Source organism: Euleptes europaea, chromosome 4 (assembly GCF_029931775.1).
Source record: "Euleptes europaea isolate rEulEur1 chromosome 4, rEulEur1.hap1, whole genome shotgun sequence".
NCBI classification, from domain to species: Eukaryota; Metazoa; Chordata; class Lepidosauria; order Squamata; family Sphaerodactylidae; genus Euleptes; species Euleptes europaea.
The window spans coordinates 96,791,075-96,812,316 of NC_079315.1; the positions used below are offsets into that span (position 1 = coordinate 96,791,075).

Here is a 21,242-nt window from a genome sequence, read left to right on the forward strand (position 1 = left end):
GCTGTGGGAAAGATTTATGACTGCTGGAAAAGAGCATTGATTCATTGCCATATATCCTTACATCAAAAGTGAATTTAGAGAATTGCCTCAGAACCAGGTCATTGCTATTGCCAGCTGATGTTGACTCAGGAGGGGGGGGGGAATCTACCATCCACTAATTAATTTTGAGAAAGATGAGATTTCTTCCATAGTCTGTGCTAGAAAGGCAGACTTCCACATCGGAGGACTCACACGTAATAATTAGAACTGCAAGCTTTAATCAGTTTAATTGGTAGATCAATCAACTCAAGCTTTAATTGATTCATCAGTGGGAACAAGCGTTAATCAGTGGGGCTAAAATTGAAGGTACGTTTATTTTTCTTTTTAAGGATGCACTTTTCTGTATACAAACTCAGGGAGTAAGACCCACGGAGCCGAGTGGAACAAGAACCTGAGATGGGTAGACTTTATGGGGGTCTGGAGATCAAAGTTAGCAAGGCCCAGAATTCAAACTTATTATGATAATATGGTCTATTTTCTGTGGATGTAATACATTTTGTCTCCAGCTTGTCGGCAATTCTAATCTATACATACCTATATAGATGTGTGGGTAATATCCAGTTTTGAGAGCCAGAGTGGTATGGTTATAGTGTCAGCCTAGGAATCCTCACACTACTATGGAAGCTTGCTGGGTGACCTTGGGCTAGTCACACATAGGGTTCCCAGGTGCTTGTTAATGGTGGGCAATCTCCCAGCGATTGCTGCTTCTGCCTGCTACTACTCACCTGTTTGGCAGGTGGAAGCAGGCTGGCCAAAAGGGGGGGACGTACGATCGGCGCCAATATGTGATGATGTCACTTCTGGCATGATGCAGAAGTGCCAGCATCGCACGGGGGAATGCGCTATCACTTTCACCAAAACTCCAGGGAAAACAGAGTTTTAGGGAAAGTGCTAGAGCACCCCCAACGTGATGACCGCGCTTCTGCATCACGCCAGAAGTGACCTCATCATGCATGGACATCAATCGCCGCCCCTTGTACCTGCCTCCAAACATCTCCCACCAGTTGCCAGGAGGGATCTGGCAACCCTAGCCACACATGCTCAACTAACCTACCTCACAGGGTTGCTGTGAAGTTACAATGGAGAAGAGGAGTATGATGTAAGCTGCTTTGCTTTTTGCCACTGGGGAAAAAAGGCAAGGCCTAAATGAAGTAAATAAATACATTATTTTTAATTGGTTCATCCACTAAAACATTAGATGTATAACTAGCTATGAAATCTTTAAATGGTGGAAAACAATAATAATTAAAAAATAATTAAAAAATAAAATAAAATAATAATAATAATAATAATGGAACTTAGCTAGAATCTTAAGAGTTATGTTTCAGAGCCAAATCTCACTAGCCTCTCAGTTGCTGAATTACTACCGCAATCCAAGCTGCTTCTCCTAAGAAGTGTTGCCTTATTCTTTACCTTTGCTATAATGGGCAGTTTGAGAGAAGAATGAACCAGCATCTAGTACAAAGTCAGGAAAGAAAGGGAGATACTGTACACACAACCATCCAGTTCACTTCTCCTGTGTAAAAAAAAAAAGTAGTCAGATATCACTTCCTATTTTCCTACTCCTCCATGTTTTGATAGATCATACAACTCCTTTCCATTAATCCCAGTTCCTCCAGTGATAAGGCAAAGAGAACATAAGAACATAAGAAAAGCCATGCTGGATCAGACCAAGGCCCATAAAGTCCAGCAGTCTGTTAACACAATGGCCAACCAGGTGCCTCTAGGAAGCCCACAAACAAGACGACTGCGGCAGCTCCATCCTGCCTGAGTTCCACAGCACCTAATGTATTCAGCATGCTCCTCTGATCCTGGAGAGAATAGGTATGCATCATGACTAGTATCCATTTTTACTAGTAGTCAAGGATAGCCCTCTCCTCCATGAACATGTCCACTCCCCTCTTAAAGCCTTCCACGTTGGCAGCCACTACCACATCCTGGGACAGGGAGTTTAATTTAACAGGGAGTTCCACAGTTTAATTTAATCAAAGATGGCACCACAATGCAAATGTTATGTGGGAGAATTGAGGCAGTAATTAAAAGTGCTGGACTAAGATCTGGAAGATCCAGGTTCAAATCGCTACTCTGCTATGGAAGCTTGCTGAGTGACCTTGGGTCAGTCACTCTCTGTCAACCTCAGGCAGCACAGTATAGCCTGATCTTGTCAGTTCTTGGAAGCTAAGCAGGATTGGTTCTTGGAAGGGAGACCAGCAAGGAAGACTCTACAGAGGTAGGCAATGGCCAACCACCTCTGCTTCTCACTTGCCTTGAAAGCCCCTTGCTGGGGCCGCCATAAGTCGGCTGAAACTTGATGGCACTTTACAGACACAGAGAATCAGAGAATAGTTCTGTAGATTTGTAGCATCACTGGATTCAACCAAGATTTGCCTGTCTGCTGTCTAAGGGTGTCATCCTGCTCTGACAGAAACCACTGACAAAGCTCCTCCTGATTTTAAAACAGCAAGGACGCAGTCTAAATCTGCTACTGTCTCTTTCTAACTCGTGTATGAACAAAATTGACACGATCTAATGTGTTGGTCTGTTCCTTCCCTGGGAAACATGGGCATTGCCCCACTGACGTCAACGGGAGTGTCATCTACGTGTGATCAGCGGGCAGAAATTCGGCTCTGAATGTTTTCTTGCCTAAACGGCACTTTTTTCATGGAAACTAAACTCCACCGTTCCCCTGTGAGTCACAGGCTCTAGTGAAAGACAAGCAAAGCTCTTTGAGACTCATTTGCAGTTTCCTAATAGATTCAGATCTTAATGAGTCAAATTGCTTCTGTCCTGACAGTCAGGGTACAGTCAGTGGCAGTCAGCACTTCCAATATTAGCCATGGCTCATGAAACGTGTCACCCCAGAGCAACAAATCTGCCAGAACCATCCAGTTAATGTTGATCTTCCAAAATGCCCTTTGGCACCATAGATGCAAGCACATCAGAGCATGGAAAATTAAGCATAATACATGAGGGCTGGAGACTATCGGGCTTAATCTAAACAGCTGTTAATCTGCTAATTTTAACATACAAATCCTAACTTGAAACAATTAAATTATAGTGACCTTTTTTTTTAAAGACCCCCAAAGATTTCACTCTGAATGCAGAATCTGGTAAAAGTCAATGTGCTCTCAAAGACCTCCTTTGTGGCGGACAGTAGGAGCGTGCACAATTTCATGCCCTTTTCATTTTTGTTCCATTTGACTCATTTATCTAGTCAGGTTTTCCAATCTTGTTTCATTACCCCTTGTTTCCATGACCCCCCCTCCTTTTGCCTATAACTCTGACCCCCTCATCCAATTGTCATGACATTTTAGAGACAGGACCCCTTAGGCAAGTCAACCTTTTTATCAGACAAAACATCTCCATTTAATAGGTAATTAAGAAGCTCATTTGCAGAACAGGCTCAGAGAGAATTTTTGGCAACCCAAGAAAGCTTGTATGCAAATAATAAATAAGGGGATCCTTGTTTACACCTGCCTATCCATTCACATTTAAATCAGAGAACAGAGAAAATCTGTTTTAAAAACAAAAATGCTGATGGGGTGGAGCTCAATTCTGCCCTCTCCCATACCTTATATTGTTGCCATTTCTAAAAAAAAATCCAGCATTTTTATCCCAGCCAAGCTCACTTTCTGTTTCAAAATGAGGATAGGAGAAAAATGCTTTAAGCACCACAGGGTAGGGTTGCCAACTGCCAGGTACTAGTTGGAGATCTCCTGCTATTACAACTGATCTCCAATTGTAATAGAAAACAGTTCACCTGGAGAAAATGGCCGCTTTGGAAATTGGACTCTATGGCATTGAAGTCCCCCCCTGTCTAAACCCTGCCTTCCTCAGGCTCCACCCCCAAAACCTCCTGCTGGTAGTGAAGAGGGACCGGGCAACCCTAACCTCAGTACAGCAAAGGTGAGCCATAGGAAGACACAGAGTACAGCTCTCCTTGCCCACCTATCCCATTTTTCCTTTATTTTTTAAGTTCACTGCCTATTTTCTTCACATGCAAATGGGTGGACCCATGGGAACCTATCAAGATCTCCCAGTCTTTTATTATTTGCCCCAGTTTAACACACACTGCTGGCACCTTGGGGGCAAATTTTACTGAGGGATAACATGGTGGGGGAAGGCTCGACTTCCCAATTTCACAGTGCTTTTAAAGGACGGGGAAAATATCCAAAGTTCTCATATCCTCACTGCTGACCTTGTACATCTTGTCTGGTTTGGCTCCAAGTCTCTGTCCTGTATTACTGTCACCAATAACAATACATGCACGTTGACAGAATATGGCCCAGCAGATGCTTCCTGGCATGCTGGGGAGGGGAACAAGGGGAACATTTGCCTCTATTCCTGTCTCCTCCCCACCAGCTTCAGCAATGCTTGTGGTCTAGGGTATCCAGGGGAATGCATGGAACCTCCACAAGACTTGAGGGGAGTGAAGCATGGGAGAAAAACCAGGAAGTGATGTCACTGACATTCTAGGATTTGACTGATATCTAGGTTGGTGAAATCCTAGCGTGGATTTTAGCCAGAAGTGACATCAACATGTCAACCAAGTCTTTCTCCCCACCCCTCATTTGATCAGTGGCAAGGGCTGGGGGGTGGCAGCAGGAGATCACCTGACATAACTAGGGTAGCCAGGTCCCTCTTTGCCACCAACAGGAGGTTTTGGGGGCGGAGCCTGAGGAGGGAGGGGTTTGGGGAAGGGAGGGACTTCAGTGCCATAGAGTCCAATTGCCAAAGCAGCCATTTTCTCTATCAGCTGGAGATCAGTTGTAATAGCAGGAGGTCTCCAGCTAGTACCTGGAAGTTGGCAACCCTAGACCTAACAGATAAGTTTGCAGTCCTATTGTGGACAGAGGAATGCAAGCAAATCTTTGCCTTTGTCTGTCCACTCCAGAAACACCACTGCCCATCACAAGTGATGGCTCAAGGGTAGCATTTGCCTCCATCACCAGTCTGTATGCTGTATGCTTGTATGCCTGTGTATGCAAACAAGACTTTTGCCCCCAGGCCTAGCAGGCACAGCTCCAGAAAGTACCAACAGCAAGCAAACAGAACTGCTTACACAGAACCATAAAATCAAAGCTGCCTCCAAGTACCAGCAATGTGACTGGTGTAAACAGAACTTCGGAAAGACAGACTTATTAACAATCCTCTCTGGTGGCAAGATCTGTGTGTCAGTCTTCTGACTGGAAAATATCCCCTTTACTTACTCTATAGATTTGCCAAATCCCATAGTTTGGGGAGGGATCAATCCAGCAGCAAGCATGAGATTACATCTCTACCTATCTCCTTCTTTCTCACAAAGCATCCCTGTGGCTTGGCGTGTTTGAGATCTCTGCTCCGCTTCTCAGTTACAGTTTGGGTTGCCAAATAAATTAATGAAATAAATAAAATAATTTCTGTATGTACAAAATGAGTAAGCATGTCTTATTTCTTTCGGAGGTATATTTACCCTTAGAAGCTTGTTATTTTGTTGCAGTTCGCAATAATATATTGGAGACCAACTGAGGAAGCAATTCTTTGCGAAACGTACACCGATCTAGAGGTGTCGTCTTGTTGACCGTTGATTGGACTCTGCATGCTTGCATATTTTTCTCATTGGAAAAAGCGGAGCGCTCCGGTGGGGCAACCCCCGCGTTTTTGGAATAGTGGAACTGAAAGGAAGCTCACCACTTCTTCGTTATGGTTTCTACTTATCTTTGATTTGGCTCATAGCTTCTTCTATGGGTTGCAATGGACTTGCTCCTTTGAGATATTGATGTGATTCTTTTTATGATGTATTTTGCAATTTGTATTTTGTGTTAAGCACTGCAGAAATTGTTGTTAGTAAACAATTATATGACTGATTTTCAAACTGAGCCTTCGTGCTGTTGTTATTTAAACCTCCAAGAACTAGCTGGAGATCTCCTGCTATTACAACTGATCTGCAGCTGATAGAGATCAGTTCACCTGGAGAAAAATGGCCAAGTTGGCAATTGTACTCTATAGCATTGAAGTCCCTCCCCTCCCCAAACACTGCCCTCCTCAGGCTCTGCCCCAAAAACCTCCCACCGGTGGCGAAGAGGGACTTGGCCACCCTATCAACAAGGGTGGGTGTATAAAGTGCCTTCAAGTTGCAGCCGACTTATGGCGACCCCTTTTGGGGTTTTCATGGCAAGAGACTAACAGAGGTGGTTTGCCAGTGCCTTCCTCTGCACAACAACCCTGGTATTCCTAGGTGGTCTCCCATCCCAATACTAACCAGGGCTGACCCTGCTTAGCTTCTGAGATCTGACGAGATCAGGCTAGCCTGGGCCATCCAGGTCAACAAGGGTAGACATCTGCATATAGACCTCTCATGCTACAACAAAACAGATTCCCTTTCCCTACAGCTGATGTCCAGAGGGCATCGTACCACCAGTGCAGCATCAGCCGTGGAGCAAGCAGAAAGCCCTCCCTAGCAATGCCCACTCTTCAGACCAATCTGAAAGCAAAGCCGATGACAGAATGCAGACTGGGGATGAGATTGTCCAGAGCAGCTCCTGCTTCCCAGATCTACTCACAGACAGCTGGTTTGAGGGCAGCTGGTTTGAGGGCAGACCCCCCTCAGGAGAGGGCTTGATTGATTCATCTCATCCCTTGCAGATGGCAGTGGAGCTTCTGTAACTCTGCCATTCATTAGCCAGCTCAAAGCTACCGCTGGTAGGGAAGGTAATTGGTGCTCAGCCAGGTGATTGGGGAATGCTTCCAGCACAACAAAGAACCCTTGGGAGTGGGACGGTCTTCCCTTTATTTCCCCTTGCAGACAGCCAGGGACAAAACACACATTGGAAAACCTTCTTGAATAAGCCTGCACAAACCGGGCTCCCTGGTGGCTTATGCTTAGAGCTGCTGCCATTCGACTTAAAACAATATAAGCTTCCAGGGCAGGCTCGGAGCAGGGAGCCAAGGCAGGTTGGGGAGGAGAAGACAGCTGGCAACTGGCATGTTGCATGGGAGATGCTAGCAGAATCCACAGTCCTTTTCTATCCTTTTGAAGAATCTCCTATTCCTAATTAACCATGTAAATTCCAAGTACCCTGCCTAAGACTGGGTTATGTTCCTACAGTGAGGGATCCCTACAGGTCCCTGTGAAAACTTGACTTGGAGAGCTCCAGCATTTGAATTGATTCATCTGAAGTTCTAATTTTGATTAATCATGGGATCCCTACAGGTCCCTTTAAAACTTGACTTGGAGATCTCCAGCATTTGAATTGATTCATTCGAAGTTCTAATTTTGATTAATCATGGTAGACATTTTCACCTTGAGCGTCTGATATTATTGCTTTCTATTATTGCTGCTTTCTGTCATATAGTAATTTAAATATGTATATCACCACTGACTGAAAGGAGCCCCGTGGTGCAGAGTGGTAAGCTGCAGTACTGCAGTCCAAGCTCTGCTCACGACCTGAGTTCGATCCCAACAGAAGTTGGTTTCAGGTAGCCGGCTCAAGGTTGACAGCCTCCCATCCTTCCGAGGTCGGTAAAATGAGTACCCAGCTAGCTGGGGGTAAAGGGAAGATGACTTGGGAAGGTGCTGGCAAACCACCCCGTAAACAAAGTCTGCCTAGGAAACGACAGGATGTGACGTCACCCCATGGGTCAGGAATGACCCGGTGCTTGCAAAGGGGACCTTTACCTTTTTTTTACTGACTGACTGAATCTCTTTACAACTGTTAGATAAGTAAGCAAAATTGGATGGATAAGGCAGCAGAGTCACGCCTGTTATTATAACATAGCTAATTTTTTTAACAGACCAGTTCACTCCCTGACTTAATCGTCCTTTATAAAACAGTTTACTTGCTATACTCCTTACTGTAGAAACATCACAACATTAAATACACAAAGTATCTAGCTACCTAATGTGCCGTTTCTGCTTTTGCATCTTCCGTCTGCCCCTCAAAGGAGCAATCACTTCCCTTTTGAGCATGAGAAGCTAAGAGTCCATGCAGATTTCTAAGCTGCAAATGTAGATACTAAATTTGTGGTCAGCCATTTTATCCACTATAAAAAAAAAAACAACCTTGTAAAAGTTACGGAAGAGGGAACAGGCAACTGAATGATGCTTCTGGTAGTTAAGAGAGAAAACCATCGACAGGAGGAATTGCAGAGTGTTCTTTAAACATTAAAACAAATTGGACAGAAAAACAAACTGGAGAATGTACCACTGGGGGGAAATTAGCTGTATTCCCTTTTCTCTAGGTGCAGTTATATCAGGTTCGTGTTCTCCTTGTTGAGAAAAACAAAAGGCAGGAAACAGCTGTCAGTTAATTTTTTTCTCAGTTTACACTACCCAGGAATCAACTCAGGATGCCACTAACATGTAAAATGTAAATTAACATGTAAGATGCTATTACAACTGATCTCCAGCCAATAGAGATCAGTTCACCTGGAGAAAATGGCCGCTTTGGCAATTGGACTCTATGGCATTGAAGTCCCTCCTCTCCCCAAAACCCCACCCTCCTCAGGCTCCGCCCCAAAAGCCTCCCACTGGTGGCGAAGAGGGACCTGGCAACCCTAGATGTAAATGATACCAATACCAATAGAATGAAGACCTTTCTGCCTTCTTCTCCACCCCTTACAATTCTGTTCTGGGAGTCAGGTGACTCTTGTAATCTTAGGGGGGAAAGAGAGGGTCTTCAGTGGGAGGGGAAAATCAGCAGAAATCTTCTTTCCTCTTCTGATGATAGAACTTCCCTTCTGTCATTGGAAACAGACAGGCTATCATTTGTGTGTGTGTGTTAAATGCCGTCAAGTCACTTCAAACTTTATGGCGACCCTATGGATTAACAATCTCCAAAATGTCCTATCCTTAACAGCTTTGCTCATGTCTTGCAAACTGAGGGCAATGGCTTCCTTTGTTGAGTCAATCCATTTCAGGTTGGGTCTTCCTCTTCTCCTGCTGCCTTCAACCTTTCCTAGCAATATTGGCTTTTCAAGTGACTCTTCTCATAATGTGACCAGAGTACGATAGCCTCAGTTTGATCATTTTAACATCTAAGGAGGCTTGATTTGATCTAGAACCTACTTATTTGTCTATTTGGTGGTCCACGGTATCCGTAAAACTCTCCTTCAATACCACATTTCAAAGGAAGCTACTTTCTTTCTTTAAAATATTAATATCTAGTTGTGAAGAAGGCAATAGAAACCAGGAAGCTGTTCTTGCCTTAGAGGAAGTTGATTGACACCTAAAGGGAGTCCTGGGAGTGGCTAGTGAAAGGGTCACATTCAGCTCTCAGTCAGTGAGAGGGGCAGATCAGCTCCAGAGTTCAGGACAGACAGAGCTTTGAGAAGCTAGTGGCAACTGTGAGGGTTAGTTCTCAGGAGTGAAATATAAAGGAACATGATTTTAAGTTGGCTGATTCAGACAGAGTCAGCAACTGGGTCATAAGGATGGTAACTCTGAGGCCATTTTTGCATGGTCAATTTTGATGCTCGCTCAAAGCTCTTTTTTTAAAATGCGACTTTAAAATGCCTTTTTGTGGCCCCGACACAAAAGGAGAAGTTCCACTCCCCCCACACGCCTGCTCCTTTGTTCCTGCTTGCATAGCCATTAGCAGATGCATAGCTAACGCGCCTCTGTTGTTTTGCATGGTTCCTTGAGGGAGATTTTTCGCAGCAAACACCAAAGGTTGCGTTAAATGGGCTCTTTAGTAATGCGAAGCAGGTATGCGCCGGCTTCGCAGTCACTTCCGGAATGATGGTTCAGCGTGCAAAACTCAAAGAAATATGCAGGGCAATTCAGCCTGGAACACGCTGCTAATTACCATGCAAAAATGGCCTGAGTGAATAGAGTGTGTCTGGGTTTTGACAATGGGAGTTAGCTTTGAGGAAAAAAAGAGTTCTCAAAAACCAGGGAGAGGCAAGTCATCTCAGGTGTACTGAGTGATCCTTCCAAGTGGCTTACAATCACCTTCTCTTCCCCACAACAGACACCTTGTGAGATAGGTGGGGCTGAGAGAGTTCAGAGAGAGCTGTGACTAGCCCAAGGTCACCAAGCAGGCTTCATGTGTAGGAGTGGGGAAACCAACCTGGTTCACTAGATTAGAGTCTGCCGCTCATATGGAGGAGTGGGGAACCAAACCCGGTTCTCCAGACTAGAGTCCACCACTCTTAACCACTACACCACTCTGGCTCCCAAGAGAGCCTCTTAAGTTGGACAAAGTCTCCTTACATTGGAGGACGACTCCTTGGAGGATGGTTGAATCCATCCCATTGGCTTTCTCCAGTTACTGTATGCATCTGACAAAGTGAGCTCTGATCCATATAGACTCATGCTGGAATAGATGTTGTTACTCCTTAAGGTGCCCCTGGTAAAAGGTAAAGGTAAAGGTCCCCTGTGCAAACACCGGGTCATTCCTGACTCATGGGGTGATGTCACATCCCGAAGTTTACCAGGCAGACTTTGTTTACGGGGTGGTTTGCCAGTGCCTTCCCCAGTCATCTTCCCTTTACCCCCAGCAAGCTGGGTACTCATTTTACCTACCTCGGAAGGATGGAAGGCTGAGTCAACCTTGAGCCGGCTACCTGAAACCAACTTCCGTCGGGATCGAACTCAGGTCGTGAGCAGAGCTTGGACTGCAGTACTGCAGCTTACCACTCTGCGCCACAGGGCTCTTTTGTAAATATATATTATTGTGAAGTGCCTGCTCTCTGTTTGTTTTTGGAATATCCTAATATCTTTCTGAAATCCAAGTTTACCTGTCTAAACCCTCACCCTGCCTTTCTGTTATAAATTCCTGTTGTTTTGAACTTTCCCCACAAGCCTCTGTGTGCCATCACATTTCTGACAGATCTAATTTCCCTGAAAAAATCCAAGTCTCCCTTTGTCCCGTCACACCCATCTTTCCACTAAGCCCAAGGCGGCCTACCCAACAAACCATTATACCTACCCATTACACTGGTTTCCCTGGCCCAAGACCGACTCCTACCTACTACACCAGACTGGCTATCCATCTATGTCCAGTAGTCTGTCAGGTGTGTGTGCGTGTGTGTGTAAAGTGCCGTCAAGTCGCAGCAGCTGACATATGGCAACCCCTTTTTGGGGTTTTCATGGCAAGAGACTAACAGAGGTGGGTTTGCCAGTGCCTTCCTCTGCACAGCAATCCTTGGTGGTCTCCCATCCAAATACTAACCAGGGCTGACCCTGCTTAGCTTCTGAGATCTGATGAGATCAGGCTAGCCTGGGCCATCCAGGTAAGGCCTCTATGTCAGGTAATCTGAAGGAATTCTCCCCCCTCCCCTGCCACCACAGAAAATAGGAGTTCTTGTCAAAAAAGGGCTTCTAGTAAAGTGGCCTGCTTTGTCTGAAGGTACAATGAAAGGCTGCCCTAGACAAAGAGACAAACGCATTTTGTCTTCATTTTCAATTGCATTTGAAGAGACCTCTTCAGGCAAGTGGCCCTAGCGATGCAGCAGTGCCGCTGCTGTGTTAAATAGCAATACACATTTACCATTGAGCATCACAGCCGAGAGTCTCCATCCATAATGTGTTCCTCGGCAGCAGTCATAAGAGTTCTCCCAAATGTGTGTTCTACATCTCCAAATCAATGCCCGCAAATCAGCAACTTCATGTCAGCTCCAGCCCTGGGTTAACCCATCCCATAATGACTCAGTGACGGGATCAAAGAGGGCCCACCGCGAAGCCTTTGATCATGTCTGTTAACTCCCTCCTGAGCAGTGGGTGGGTTTTATGCTGGGATTACAGAAAAAAAATGTAAATCAAGGGACAAAAATAATTGAACCAACCTTTTACATTGCAGTTACAAAGAGCCCAGGGAATTATGAAAGCACTAAGCACAAATTCAGTCTTACAGCACAGTCCTAAAATGAGGGACTTTTATTTTAGGACTGCACTGTTACCAAGTAAGCCAGTTCTTGCTTTCCACCCAACGTACAGAGGTTTAATACTGTAAGTTGTTGTTGTTATTATTTAGTTATTTATAGACTACCTTCCTCACTGAGAATCAAGGCAGATTACACGGTATAAGGCAAGTACAATCAGCAGGATGGGACATCCAACGAACAATACAGTGGGGTTTGGACCACAGACATCTGAAAACAAGCAGAAATCTCGAACAGACCTGAAAAAAGCATGAGTTTAAACACAATATGTTAAGTGGTGTAGAAACTATCTAGTGTGGATATGGTTGCCAGGTCCCTCTTTGCCATCGACGGGAGGATTTTGGCAACAGAAAACAACTCGGCACCCTCCTTTATATGGCAGCCCTTCAAGTACTTGAAGATGCTTATCATATCGCCTCTCAGTCTTCTCCTCTTAAGGCTAAACATAGCCAGCTCCTTCAACCTTTCCTCACAGGACTTGGTCTCCAGACCCCTCACCATCTTTGTTGCCCTCCTCTGGACACGTTCTAGCTTGTCTCTCTCTGTGTGTGTTAAGTGCAGTCAAGTCGTCTCCGACTCATGGTGACCCTATGAATCAATGTCCTCCAAAGTGTCCTATTCTTTACAGCCTTGCTCAGATCTTGAAAAAAAGGGCCGTGGCTTCCTTTATACATCCTTCTTAAATTGTGGTGCCCAAAACTGAACACTCTAGGTGAGGTCTAACCAGAGCAGAGTAAAGCGATACCATCACTTTGCATGATCTGGACATGATACAGTCCAAGATCACATTTGCCTTTTCAGCTACCGCATCACACTGCTGACTCATGTTCATCTCTCCCAAGAGTTAGCCTTTCAGAAAGTGCCTCCCAAACCATCAAAGTGCTTTTTAAAAATCCCCTACAAGAAGTAGATAGATATCAAAGCTGTTCAAAGGAACAGTTTGTGGAAACTACCATCTATGTGCCCAGCATGTTTCCTTTTAAAATCTTGCATGCCTAATCATTTAGCACATTTCTGTCCTGTCTTTCTTTCTTCAGGGCAGCACACACATGGTGTGGGGTTTTCAGGATGTCTCATCTCCATGGCCATGACCAGTCCTAATTAGCTCCAGCAAGGTTGCTGCTGCTTTGTACCAACCCTGTGGCCTGAATTTGGAGAACTCTGAAGAGTAGCTTCTGGGGGTTCTAAGAGATACCTGTAAGGTTACGGGGTGCCAACTAAAGGGAGCAGATAAAGCAGTTCCAGAATAATGCCGATTTTTTTTGGCATTATTCACAGCTGCTTCGGCCCCGCCACCATTTCTCCATCTCTCTGTCCCCCCTCCTTCCCCCCTTACTTACCTGCTAGCTAAGTCCTTGCCGCCGCCACCTCTGAAGTCCACATGGACTTCCGAGGCGGCAGGTGGCGCAGAACTGAAGGCTGGGCTTCGCCACACCCAGCATTCAGCTCTGCATTGGCTGTTACCTCACTTTGTATTCCCAGCGATGTATTAAGAGTTTGAAAATGTTATAAAAAATACGGTTTGCACTTTCTATGTATTCCCACCGATGTATTAAGAGTTTGAAAACGTTATAAAAAATACTGTTCACACTTTGTTTGGCCCCCTTAGCTGTGAAGACGTCTTCCAACCATTTATTAGCCGTGGTATCCAAAAAACCCTTTAAAGCGATGTTTTTTACAACATTTTCAAACTCTTAATACATCGCTGGGAATACAAAGTGCGGTAACCCCCATTGTGTTTGTGGGGTTTTTTTTGGTTCGGGTTTAATAAACCCATTTTTTTATTATTATTCAAAAAAGCCGAATCCTTATATTCGGCTTTTCCACCTCCTAAGGAAGCCTGTTCCACTGAGGAACCATCTAACGGTTAGAAAATTCACCTTAATGTCTAGACCCAGATTCTGGTCCAACACTCTACAGCAATGACTTTTAATTCAAGAATATTCATTTTTATTATTTATTTTTATTAACAGGTAGACGCACACATGGTTGAAGACTAAAAAATATCACATGCATTTCAGAGTCTTACACATCTACCTTCCAAACAATACACTCTTCAGAGTTTCAAATGTCACTGGGCTGGTAAAGACTCCCTTCTACCAAGGCAGAGTCACTGACCCCTTTCCTTCCCACTGAGAGCCTTTTACTGTCTAATAGGAAGGAACTCATCAGATCCAATCCAATATAAGTAAACCGACCAGTTAGATCTCTTTCAATAAATGTAACAGCGGATGTTTTAAGCAGGCAGAGTAAGAGGGTTGCCGGCAATCTCGGGAGATTTAGGAGTAGGGTCTGGAGAAGGTGGAACTTGGGGAGGGACCGCAGCAGAGGTGTGACCCCCATGGAGTCCACACTCCAAAGCTGCCATTTCCTCGACTAGTGGACTGATCTCTGTGGCCTGGAGATCAGTTGTAATCCTGGGAGAATTCCAGCCCCCACCTCAAAGCTGGCAACCCAAAGAATACAGTGTTACCTACACACCAGTAACCATTACAATCAGTGGAAAAACCAGATATGTTTCTTTAAATAACTACATTTGGACAGTATGCTATCAGTGCAACCCTGAGGACATTTTCTTGGAAATTAGCCCCTTTGAGTAGACTTGAGTAGGATTATGAGTCGATCTGCTTACGACTGCTAAATTTGTTACAAACGTATTCAGAGCTTGATGCCTACAACTGTGAGCTGTGTGTGTTCTTGAAAGATAATTGCAGAAATTAAATGAATGGTATAGAAATACCATTGCTTTCAAAAGGCAGCTAGACGAAAGCAATAAAACAGAGTGCCGTGTGGTCCTACAGGTATAGCTTCTGTGCACTTAGGATAATACAGCTGTCATTGCAGGTTATGAGATGAGAGAAGCGTGTTCTGTTTATCCAAAATCTGCTCACCAGAACAGCTTTCACAAAATTCATCTCTTATTTCATTAATCGCCTCAGGGGTCTGGCAGTCATACCATTTTACTCTATGTGGCTTAAGTGCAACAGAGATGGCTTAATGCAAAGCATTACATCTCTAAATGAGAGGACAACAATACTAAGCAGGCGGACCTGTAATTCATTTTGCAATGACAAGGCTTTTTAGGATATGCAAGTAGGGGACCCACAAGGACTTGCAGGGGACAGCTTATCCCTCCCCTACTATTTCCTCTGTTCCTTCCCTGAAAGCCCCCATCGTCTCCCCCCTTTTCCTGCTTCCTTCCCACCCTAGTTACCACCTCCAGCTTGAGAAATGCCTAGAGATTTGGGGGTAGTGCCTGAGAAAGTAGATCTCTCTGTGGGGATGTCCTGAGATAGGGTTGCCAATCTCTAGGTGTAGCCTGGAGATTTCCCAGAATTACAACTGATGTTCATATTATAGAGATCAGATCCCCTGAAGAAAATCACAGCTTTGGAGGGTAGACTCTATAACATTATACCTTACTGAGGTCCCTGACCACTCTAAACCACACCCTCCCCAGATTCCACCCCAAATGTCCAGGAATTCCTCAAACCACAGTTGACAACCCTACATAAAGTCCACCCTCTGAAGCAGTCTCTTCCTCCAAGGGTACTGATCTCTGTAGTCTGGACATCAGTTGTAATTCTAGGTGAATTCCAAGCTCTACCTTGAAGTTGGTAACTCTGCATGGAGCTGCTCTATGAACCACCTCATCCCCCTCTCTCTGTTATTTCTTCCCACCACCCACTGACACATTGCATTGTTGATATTCTACTTTTTCTGCCTTCCTGTTCCTTATGGTTACCACTAATTGCCTTAAAACAATGAGCTACTGTTATCTACTAGGCTTTTAACCAACCCTTACTCCAAGGAGCTCAGGGTAGCACACATGGTTCCTCCTCCTCCTCCATTTTATCTTTATAACAACCCTGCAAGGTAGATTAGTAGGGTTGCCAGGTCCCTCTTCACCACTGGTGGGAGGTTTTTGGGGCGGAGCCTGAGGAGGACAGGGTTTGGGGAAGGGAGGGATTTCAGTGCCATAGAATCTAGAGTCCAGTTGCTAAAGTGGCCATTTTCTCCAGGCTGGAGATCAGTTTTAATAACAGGAGATCTCCAGCCATCACCTGGAGGTTAGCAACCCTATAGATTAGGGTAAAAGAGAATAAATGGCTTACACAGGGGATTTCATCAAAGAATGGGGTTTTGAACTAAGGGCTCCCTGTTCTCTGTCTAACAACCACACCACCTTAGAATAATGTCAAAAGCTATAACCCACTTGCAGTTGTCAACCTCCAAGTGGGCCCAGAAATTTCCTGTACTTACAGCTGATTTCAAGAAGACAGAGATCAATTCTCCTAGAGAAAATGGCTGCTTTGAAGGGTACACTCTATGGCAGTATACTTCATTCAGATCCCAGTATATTCCCAAGTTCTGCCCCTCAAACCTGGTCTACTCCTCAGGCTTCACCCCAAAAACCTCCCACTGGTGGCGAGGGGGAACCTGGCATCCCTACTTGACAGGCACTTTCCACTACTGTATATCTTCGGTGTACTCCACTTTCCCTCTCTAACTGGCTCGTATACTAGAGGATTTAACCAGAATAGGAGATATTGGGAAAAGACTGAAAGGCAATAGGGCAGACCTGTATAGAGGTTGTGCCACCCTAAGCCCATTGTAATAGGTGGGCAGAGACTGGAGTAACTATGCATAAACACAGACTTTTCTAAGCCTGCTTAATTCAGTGGACTTCAAAGGGTTGCAATGTTAGGGAGCAATTCTATAATCTTGTGTGCAATTATCTGGCAGTAACCATCACTGAACACCATGAACTTCATTCTGAGAAGACATTATGAAATCCCACAGTAATGTGTGAGCTCTGGCTCATGTGTGTGTGTGAAGTGCCGTCAAGTCGCAGCCGACTTATGGCGACCCCTTTTTGGGGTTTTCATGGCAAGAGACTAACAGAGGTGGTTTGCCAGTGCCTTTCTCTGCATAGCAACCCTGGTATTCCTTGGTGGTCCCCCATCCAAATACTAACCAGGGCTGACCCTGCTTAGCTTCTGAGATCTGACAAGATCAAGCTAGCCTGGGCCATCCAGGTCAGGGCTTCTGGATTATAGATATTTGCATAAAGAACATTTTTCAAACCAGGAGAAAACATGGCAGAAGCGTGTGTACTGAGTGGAAGAATCTTGAAGAAATCTAGGTCATTGTCTAGTTGTCTAGTTGGGTTGCCAGCCTCCAGGTGGGGCCTGGAGATCTCCCGCTCTTACAACTGATCTCCCAACAATAGAGATCAGTCCCCCTGGAGAAAATGGCTGCAGTGGAGGGTGGACTCTATGGCATTGGACCACAGGGGGGGGGGTGGATGGGGAGAAGGAACTATGCCAGAATTCAACTGGCAGTCTTTAAGCAGAGGATGGACAAGCACTTGTCAGGGATGCTCTAGGCTGATCCTGCAATAAGCAGGGGGCTGGACTAGATGGCCTGTATGGTCCTTTCCAATTCTATGATTCTATGAACTTGTAAAATGTTAATATAAAATAGCATTATGCCCTAAATCTATTTTTGCTCCCCTTTGCAAGATGAGACTTGCTCAATTACGTACATTCTAGATGCTGTTCGCTAGAAAGAACCATTTTTTACAAGGTGGTAATACAAGGGAGTACCAACAAGAACCAGCATGTTATCCTTTACAATTTCTAAGGGAGTAGCCGGGCTTTAAGTAGAAGAGAAAGCACTATGTTGTAAAGTCAGTCTCATATGTTACTTTTTGTGTGAAATATTATGTGACCTGGCTGCTGGCGTAAGTACTTGTAATTGCGTGATTACACGTACTTACGCCGGCGGGGAGGCCAGGGCCACCCGCGGACGGGTGGCACGGGGCTGCGCCTTGCCATGGCGTAGAGAGGCCGCGCCAACACAGGGGGTGTTCTGGGGGCAGGACGGGGGGAGGAGCCACCAGCTAGGTGGCTCCCTAACCCGTTTCGGACCAGTACGCCGGTGCCGGGAACAGCAGTGCTGCGCCTGCTTTTTAGCAGGCGCAGCCTCGCTGTTCCCTATGGGGCAAAAAGCCCCACTGAAAAGAAAAAAAGCAGTGAAACAGCTTTTTTCCCTTCAACGGCGTAGGTGAAATGGCTTAGGAAGAGGTGCCATTCCCCCATGCTGTCAGCTCAGGGATGGGCTGTTAGTGTGTAGGCCCAGGTTAGTTGTTCAGTCTCTGGGTTTTAGCTAGGAAATTAATCATGCAGTCTGGGTATACGTGCTTTGGATTGTATATTCCAGCTCAATTCAAATATTACCGTGTGGAAGCCGGGAAAGTGTGCCAGGTAGACAAGATGGGCATGAATGCCCTTGTTCCTCATATGAGAGTGACTGGTGAATGCATCATCTGACCCAGCCAGCATAATAAAAGAACAGCGTTAAACTGGTCTCCTTGACTGACAGGTACAGACTAGCTATTCCAGAAAGAACAGGGAGTCCAGAACGCTGCTGTTGAACAGTTCAAAAAAGCTATGAAATACTTGCTGCTTCTGAATGACAGGAAAATAAGGCCAATGCTTCTTATAAAAGCCATTTTCATTTCCTTGCGAAAGTGCATAGTGCGAACTGTACAATGCAGTAACAATAATTCTAACACCAAAATTTCAGCAGAGAAACCAACCAACTTCCTTCCCCATCCAAACTGAAGTTCTCTAGTCTAGAATACACTTCCTATACTGAGCCCTGTAAGCAGTGAAAGTAAAAGAAAAAAAGAAAAACAATCTAGTTAATCATCCTGTTTAGTTGGCAATTCTAAATATGAGGATTCATCATCAAATAATCACCACATGAGAAACTTAAAAAAAAAAAATTATACATGCAGCTTACCCAGATCTGTAGCTTAATTCTTTTTTCATTTTTGAAAACTGTTTTTACTTTGAAATCAATTCCGACAGTGCTTACGAAAGCTGATGTAAAAGAATCGTCGGCGTAACGGAACAAGAAGGAGGTCTTCCCAACACTGCTGTTGCCAATGATGAGCAGTTTGAACATGTAATCAAAGTTCTGATCTGATGTGTCCTTCTGACCAAACTTGGAGTCTTGAGCAGATGCCATCTGTAAATTTTGAACAGAAAAAAAAAATTGTTCTTGGGGAGGGAGGGAGCCTTTATTTTAGTAATATCTGTGTCCAATATATATTCAACTAAGCTTTCCAAAACTTGTAAGGCAAAAAATAAGTAGCACTTTTACTTTACGTTTTGACCCAGAATACCCTTATTACTTGGTCACATGAGTCTGCCTCACACTGAATCAGACCATTGGAGAGCGAGCGTGGTGTAGTGGTTAAGAGCGGTGGTTTGGAGCGGTGGACTCTGATCTGGAGAACTTGGTTTGATTCCCCACTCCTCCACATGAGCAGCAGACGCTAATCTGGTGAACCAGGTTGGTTTCCCCACTCCTCCACATGAAGCCTGCTGGGTGACTTGGGCTAGTCACAGTTCTCACTTAGAGCTCTCTCAGCCCCACCTACCTCACAAGGTGTCTGTTATGGGGAGGGGAAGGAAAGGCGATTGTAAGCCGGTTTGATTATCCCTTAAGTGGTAGAGAAAGTTGGCATATAAAAACCAGCTCTTCTTCTATTAAAGTCAGTATTGTGTACTCAGATTGGCAGCAGCTCTCCAGGGTCTCGGGCAGAGGTCTTTTATATCACCTACTGCAAGATTCTTTAACTGGAGATGCCAGGGGACTGAACCTGGGACCTTCTGCATGCCAAGTAGATTTTCTATCACGGAGCCACAGCCCCTCTACAACCAACGCTGGCACACATGCAAGGATCCACAGACTTTGCAGTGCAGGACTTCTTCCCCTTCCTCCTTCCTGCTTCAGCTCACTGTGCCCCCTAAAATTTTGTTCCTGGAAATCAGTGGATCCTTGAGAGCAGCAGAGAGAGCAAACTGGGGGTCTGTGGTGGGCGGTGAAATCAGCAGAAACCACTGCCACTTTCTACCAATGAAATGCTTTTCCATTGGAGGATCTGCCAGGATGGAGTACATTGAACACATGAAGCTGCTTTATACTGAATCCGATCCTTGGTCCATCAAAATCAGTATTGTCTACTCAGACCAGCAGTGGCTCTCTAGGGTCTCTGGCAGAGGTCTTTCACATCACCTACTTGCCTAGTCCCTTTAACTGGAGATGCCGGGGATTGAACCTGGGACCTCCTGCATGCCCAGCAGATGCGCTATAAACTGAGCCACAGCCCCTCCCCTGCTGAGCAAATGAAAATACCGCATACTGTCAAACTATTGGCCCTCCTATGACTGGCACTGGCTGTCTGTGGTTGTAGGGATGCCAGCCTCCAGGTGGGACCTGGGGATCCCCCAGAATTACAGCTCATCTCCAGACTATGAAGATCAGTTCCTCTGGAGAAAATGGATGCTTTGGAGGGTGGACTCTATAGCAGTGTGCCCCACTGAGGTCCCTGCCCTCCTCTGACTCTACCCCCAAATCTCCAGGAGTTCCCCAGCCTGGAGCTGGCAACCCTAACCCCACCCCCTGTCGGTGGTCAGGGGGAACCTGGCAACCCCATCGCTGGAGGAGAGGCTCTTTCAAACCCTTGCCATCTGAAGTCCTTCACCTGGAGATCCTGGGATTGAGCTTGAGACTTTCCGTATGTGAAACATGGAGTGAGCCACAGCTCCTTCCCAAAGTTTGTGCAGTGGGCTGCTAGAAGCAGTGTACAGGGCATCCTCTCTTCTGGTTCTTTAAAAGGGCTGTAAGGTCATTTTATCTCAGCGAGCCTTTGGCAGAGTGTTTCTGAGGCAAACTAGCTATTCATCCTTGAAGTAATTTGTTTACATTCTGATGTCCAATGTATTTCTTGTCTGTTGTATTTGTCTTTTCATATGGTGGCGGTTGTATTATTGTATTATTATTGGAACAGTCAGATTTTTTAAAATAAATAAATAAAATGAATACAGATGCAAGGGTCCTGAGCCTGGAGAATAAATTGACCAAGGTCCGAAATGGGTCCCTTATCCTGTACTCCGATTTCCGTTAGAATATCAGCTTTAAAGCATATGGTATAAGGAAATGTCAGTCCTTCTGAAGTGCTGCAAGCCAATCCAGAGGGACGTGAAGGCTGGTTACTCAGCACAGTGTGAGCTATCACTACATCCAGAGAAGTGTTAAGCAAGAGTTCCTCGAGTGGTCTTGCTGCAATCAAAATTAATTGCTGTCAAAAGCAGCGCAGGCCTTTCTGTACTGCTGCAGGAGAGGATGAACAAAGAGGGTAATTTGGGTGTCATTCTGAGGCATAGCAAGGAATGGAGAGCAAAAAGTGATATGTTCTCATTACCTCTTCATTGGTATATCTGACTCGTGCAATCCTACAGTATCATATAGGGTTGCCAGGTCCC

The 21,242-nt window shown here is 45.2% G+C and overlaps 1 protein-coding gene across 1 annotated transcript in view; it reads right to left on the minus strand.

Annotated features, from left to right (window-relative positions):
• The window catches only part of RAB3C (RAB3C, member RAS oncogene family), a 127,221-nt gene extending 108,282 nt beyond the window's left edge, over nucleotides 1-18,939 (minus strand). Inside the window, exon 1 of the mRNA XM_056848643.1 lies at nucleotides 18,712-18,939. Coding sequence (XP_056704621.1) covers nucleotides 18,712-18,939 — 228 coding nt within the window. The remainder of the gene's footprint in view (nucleotides 1-18,711) is intronic.
• Nucleotides 18,940-21,242: the final 2,303 nt, after the last annotated feature.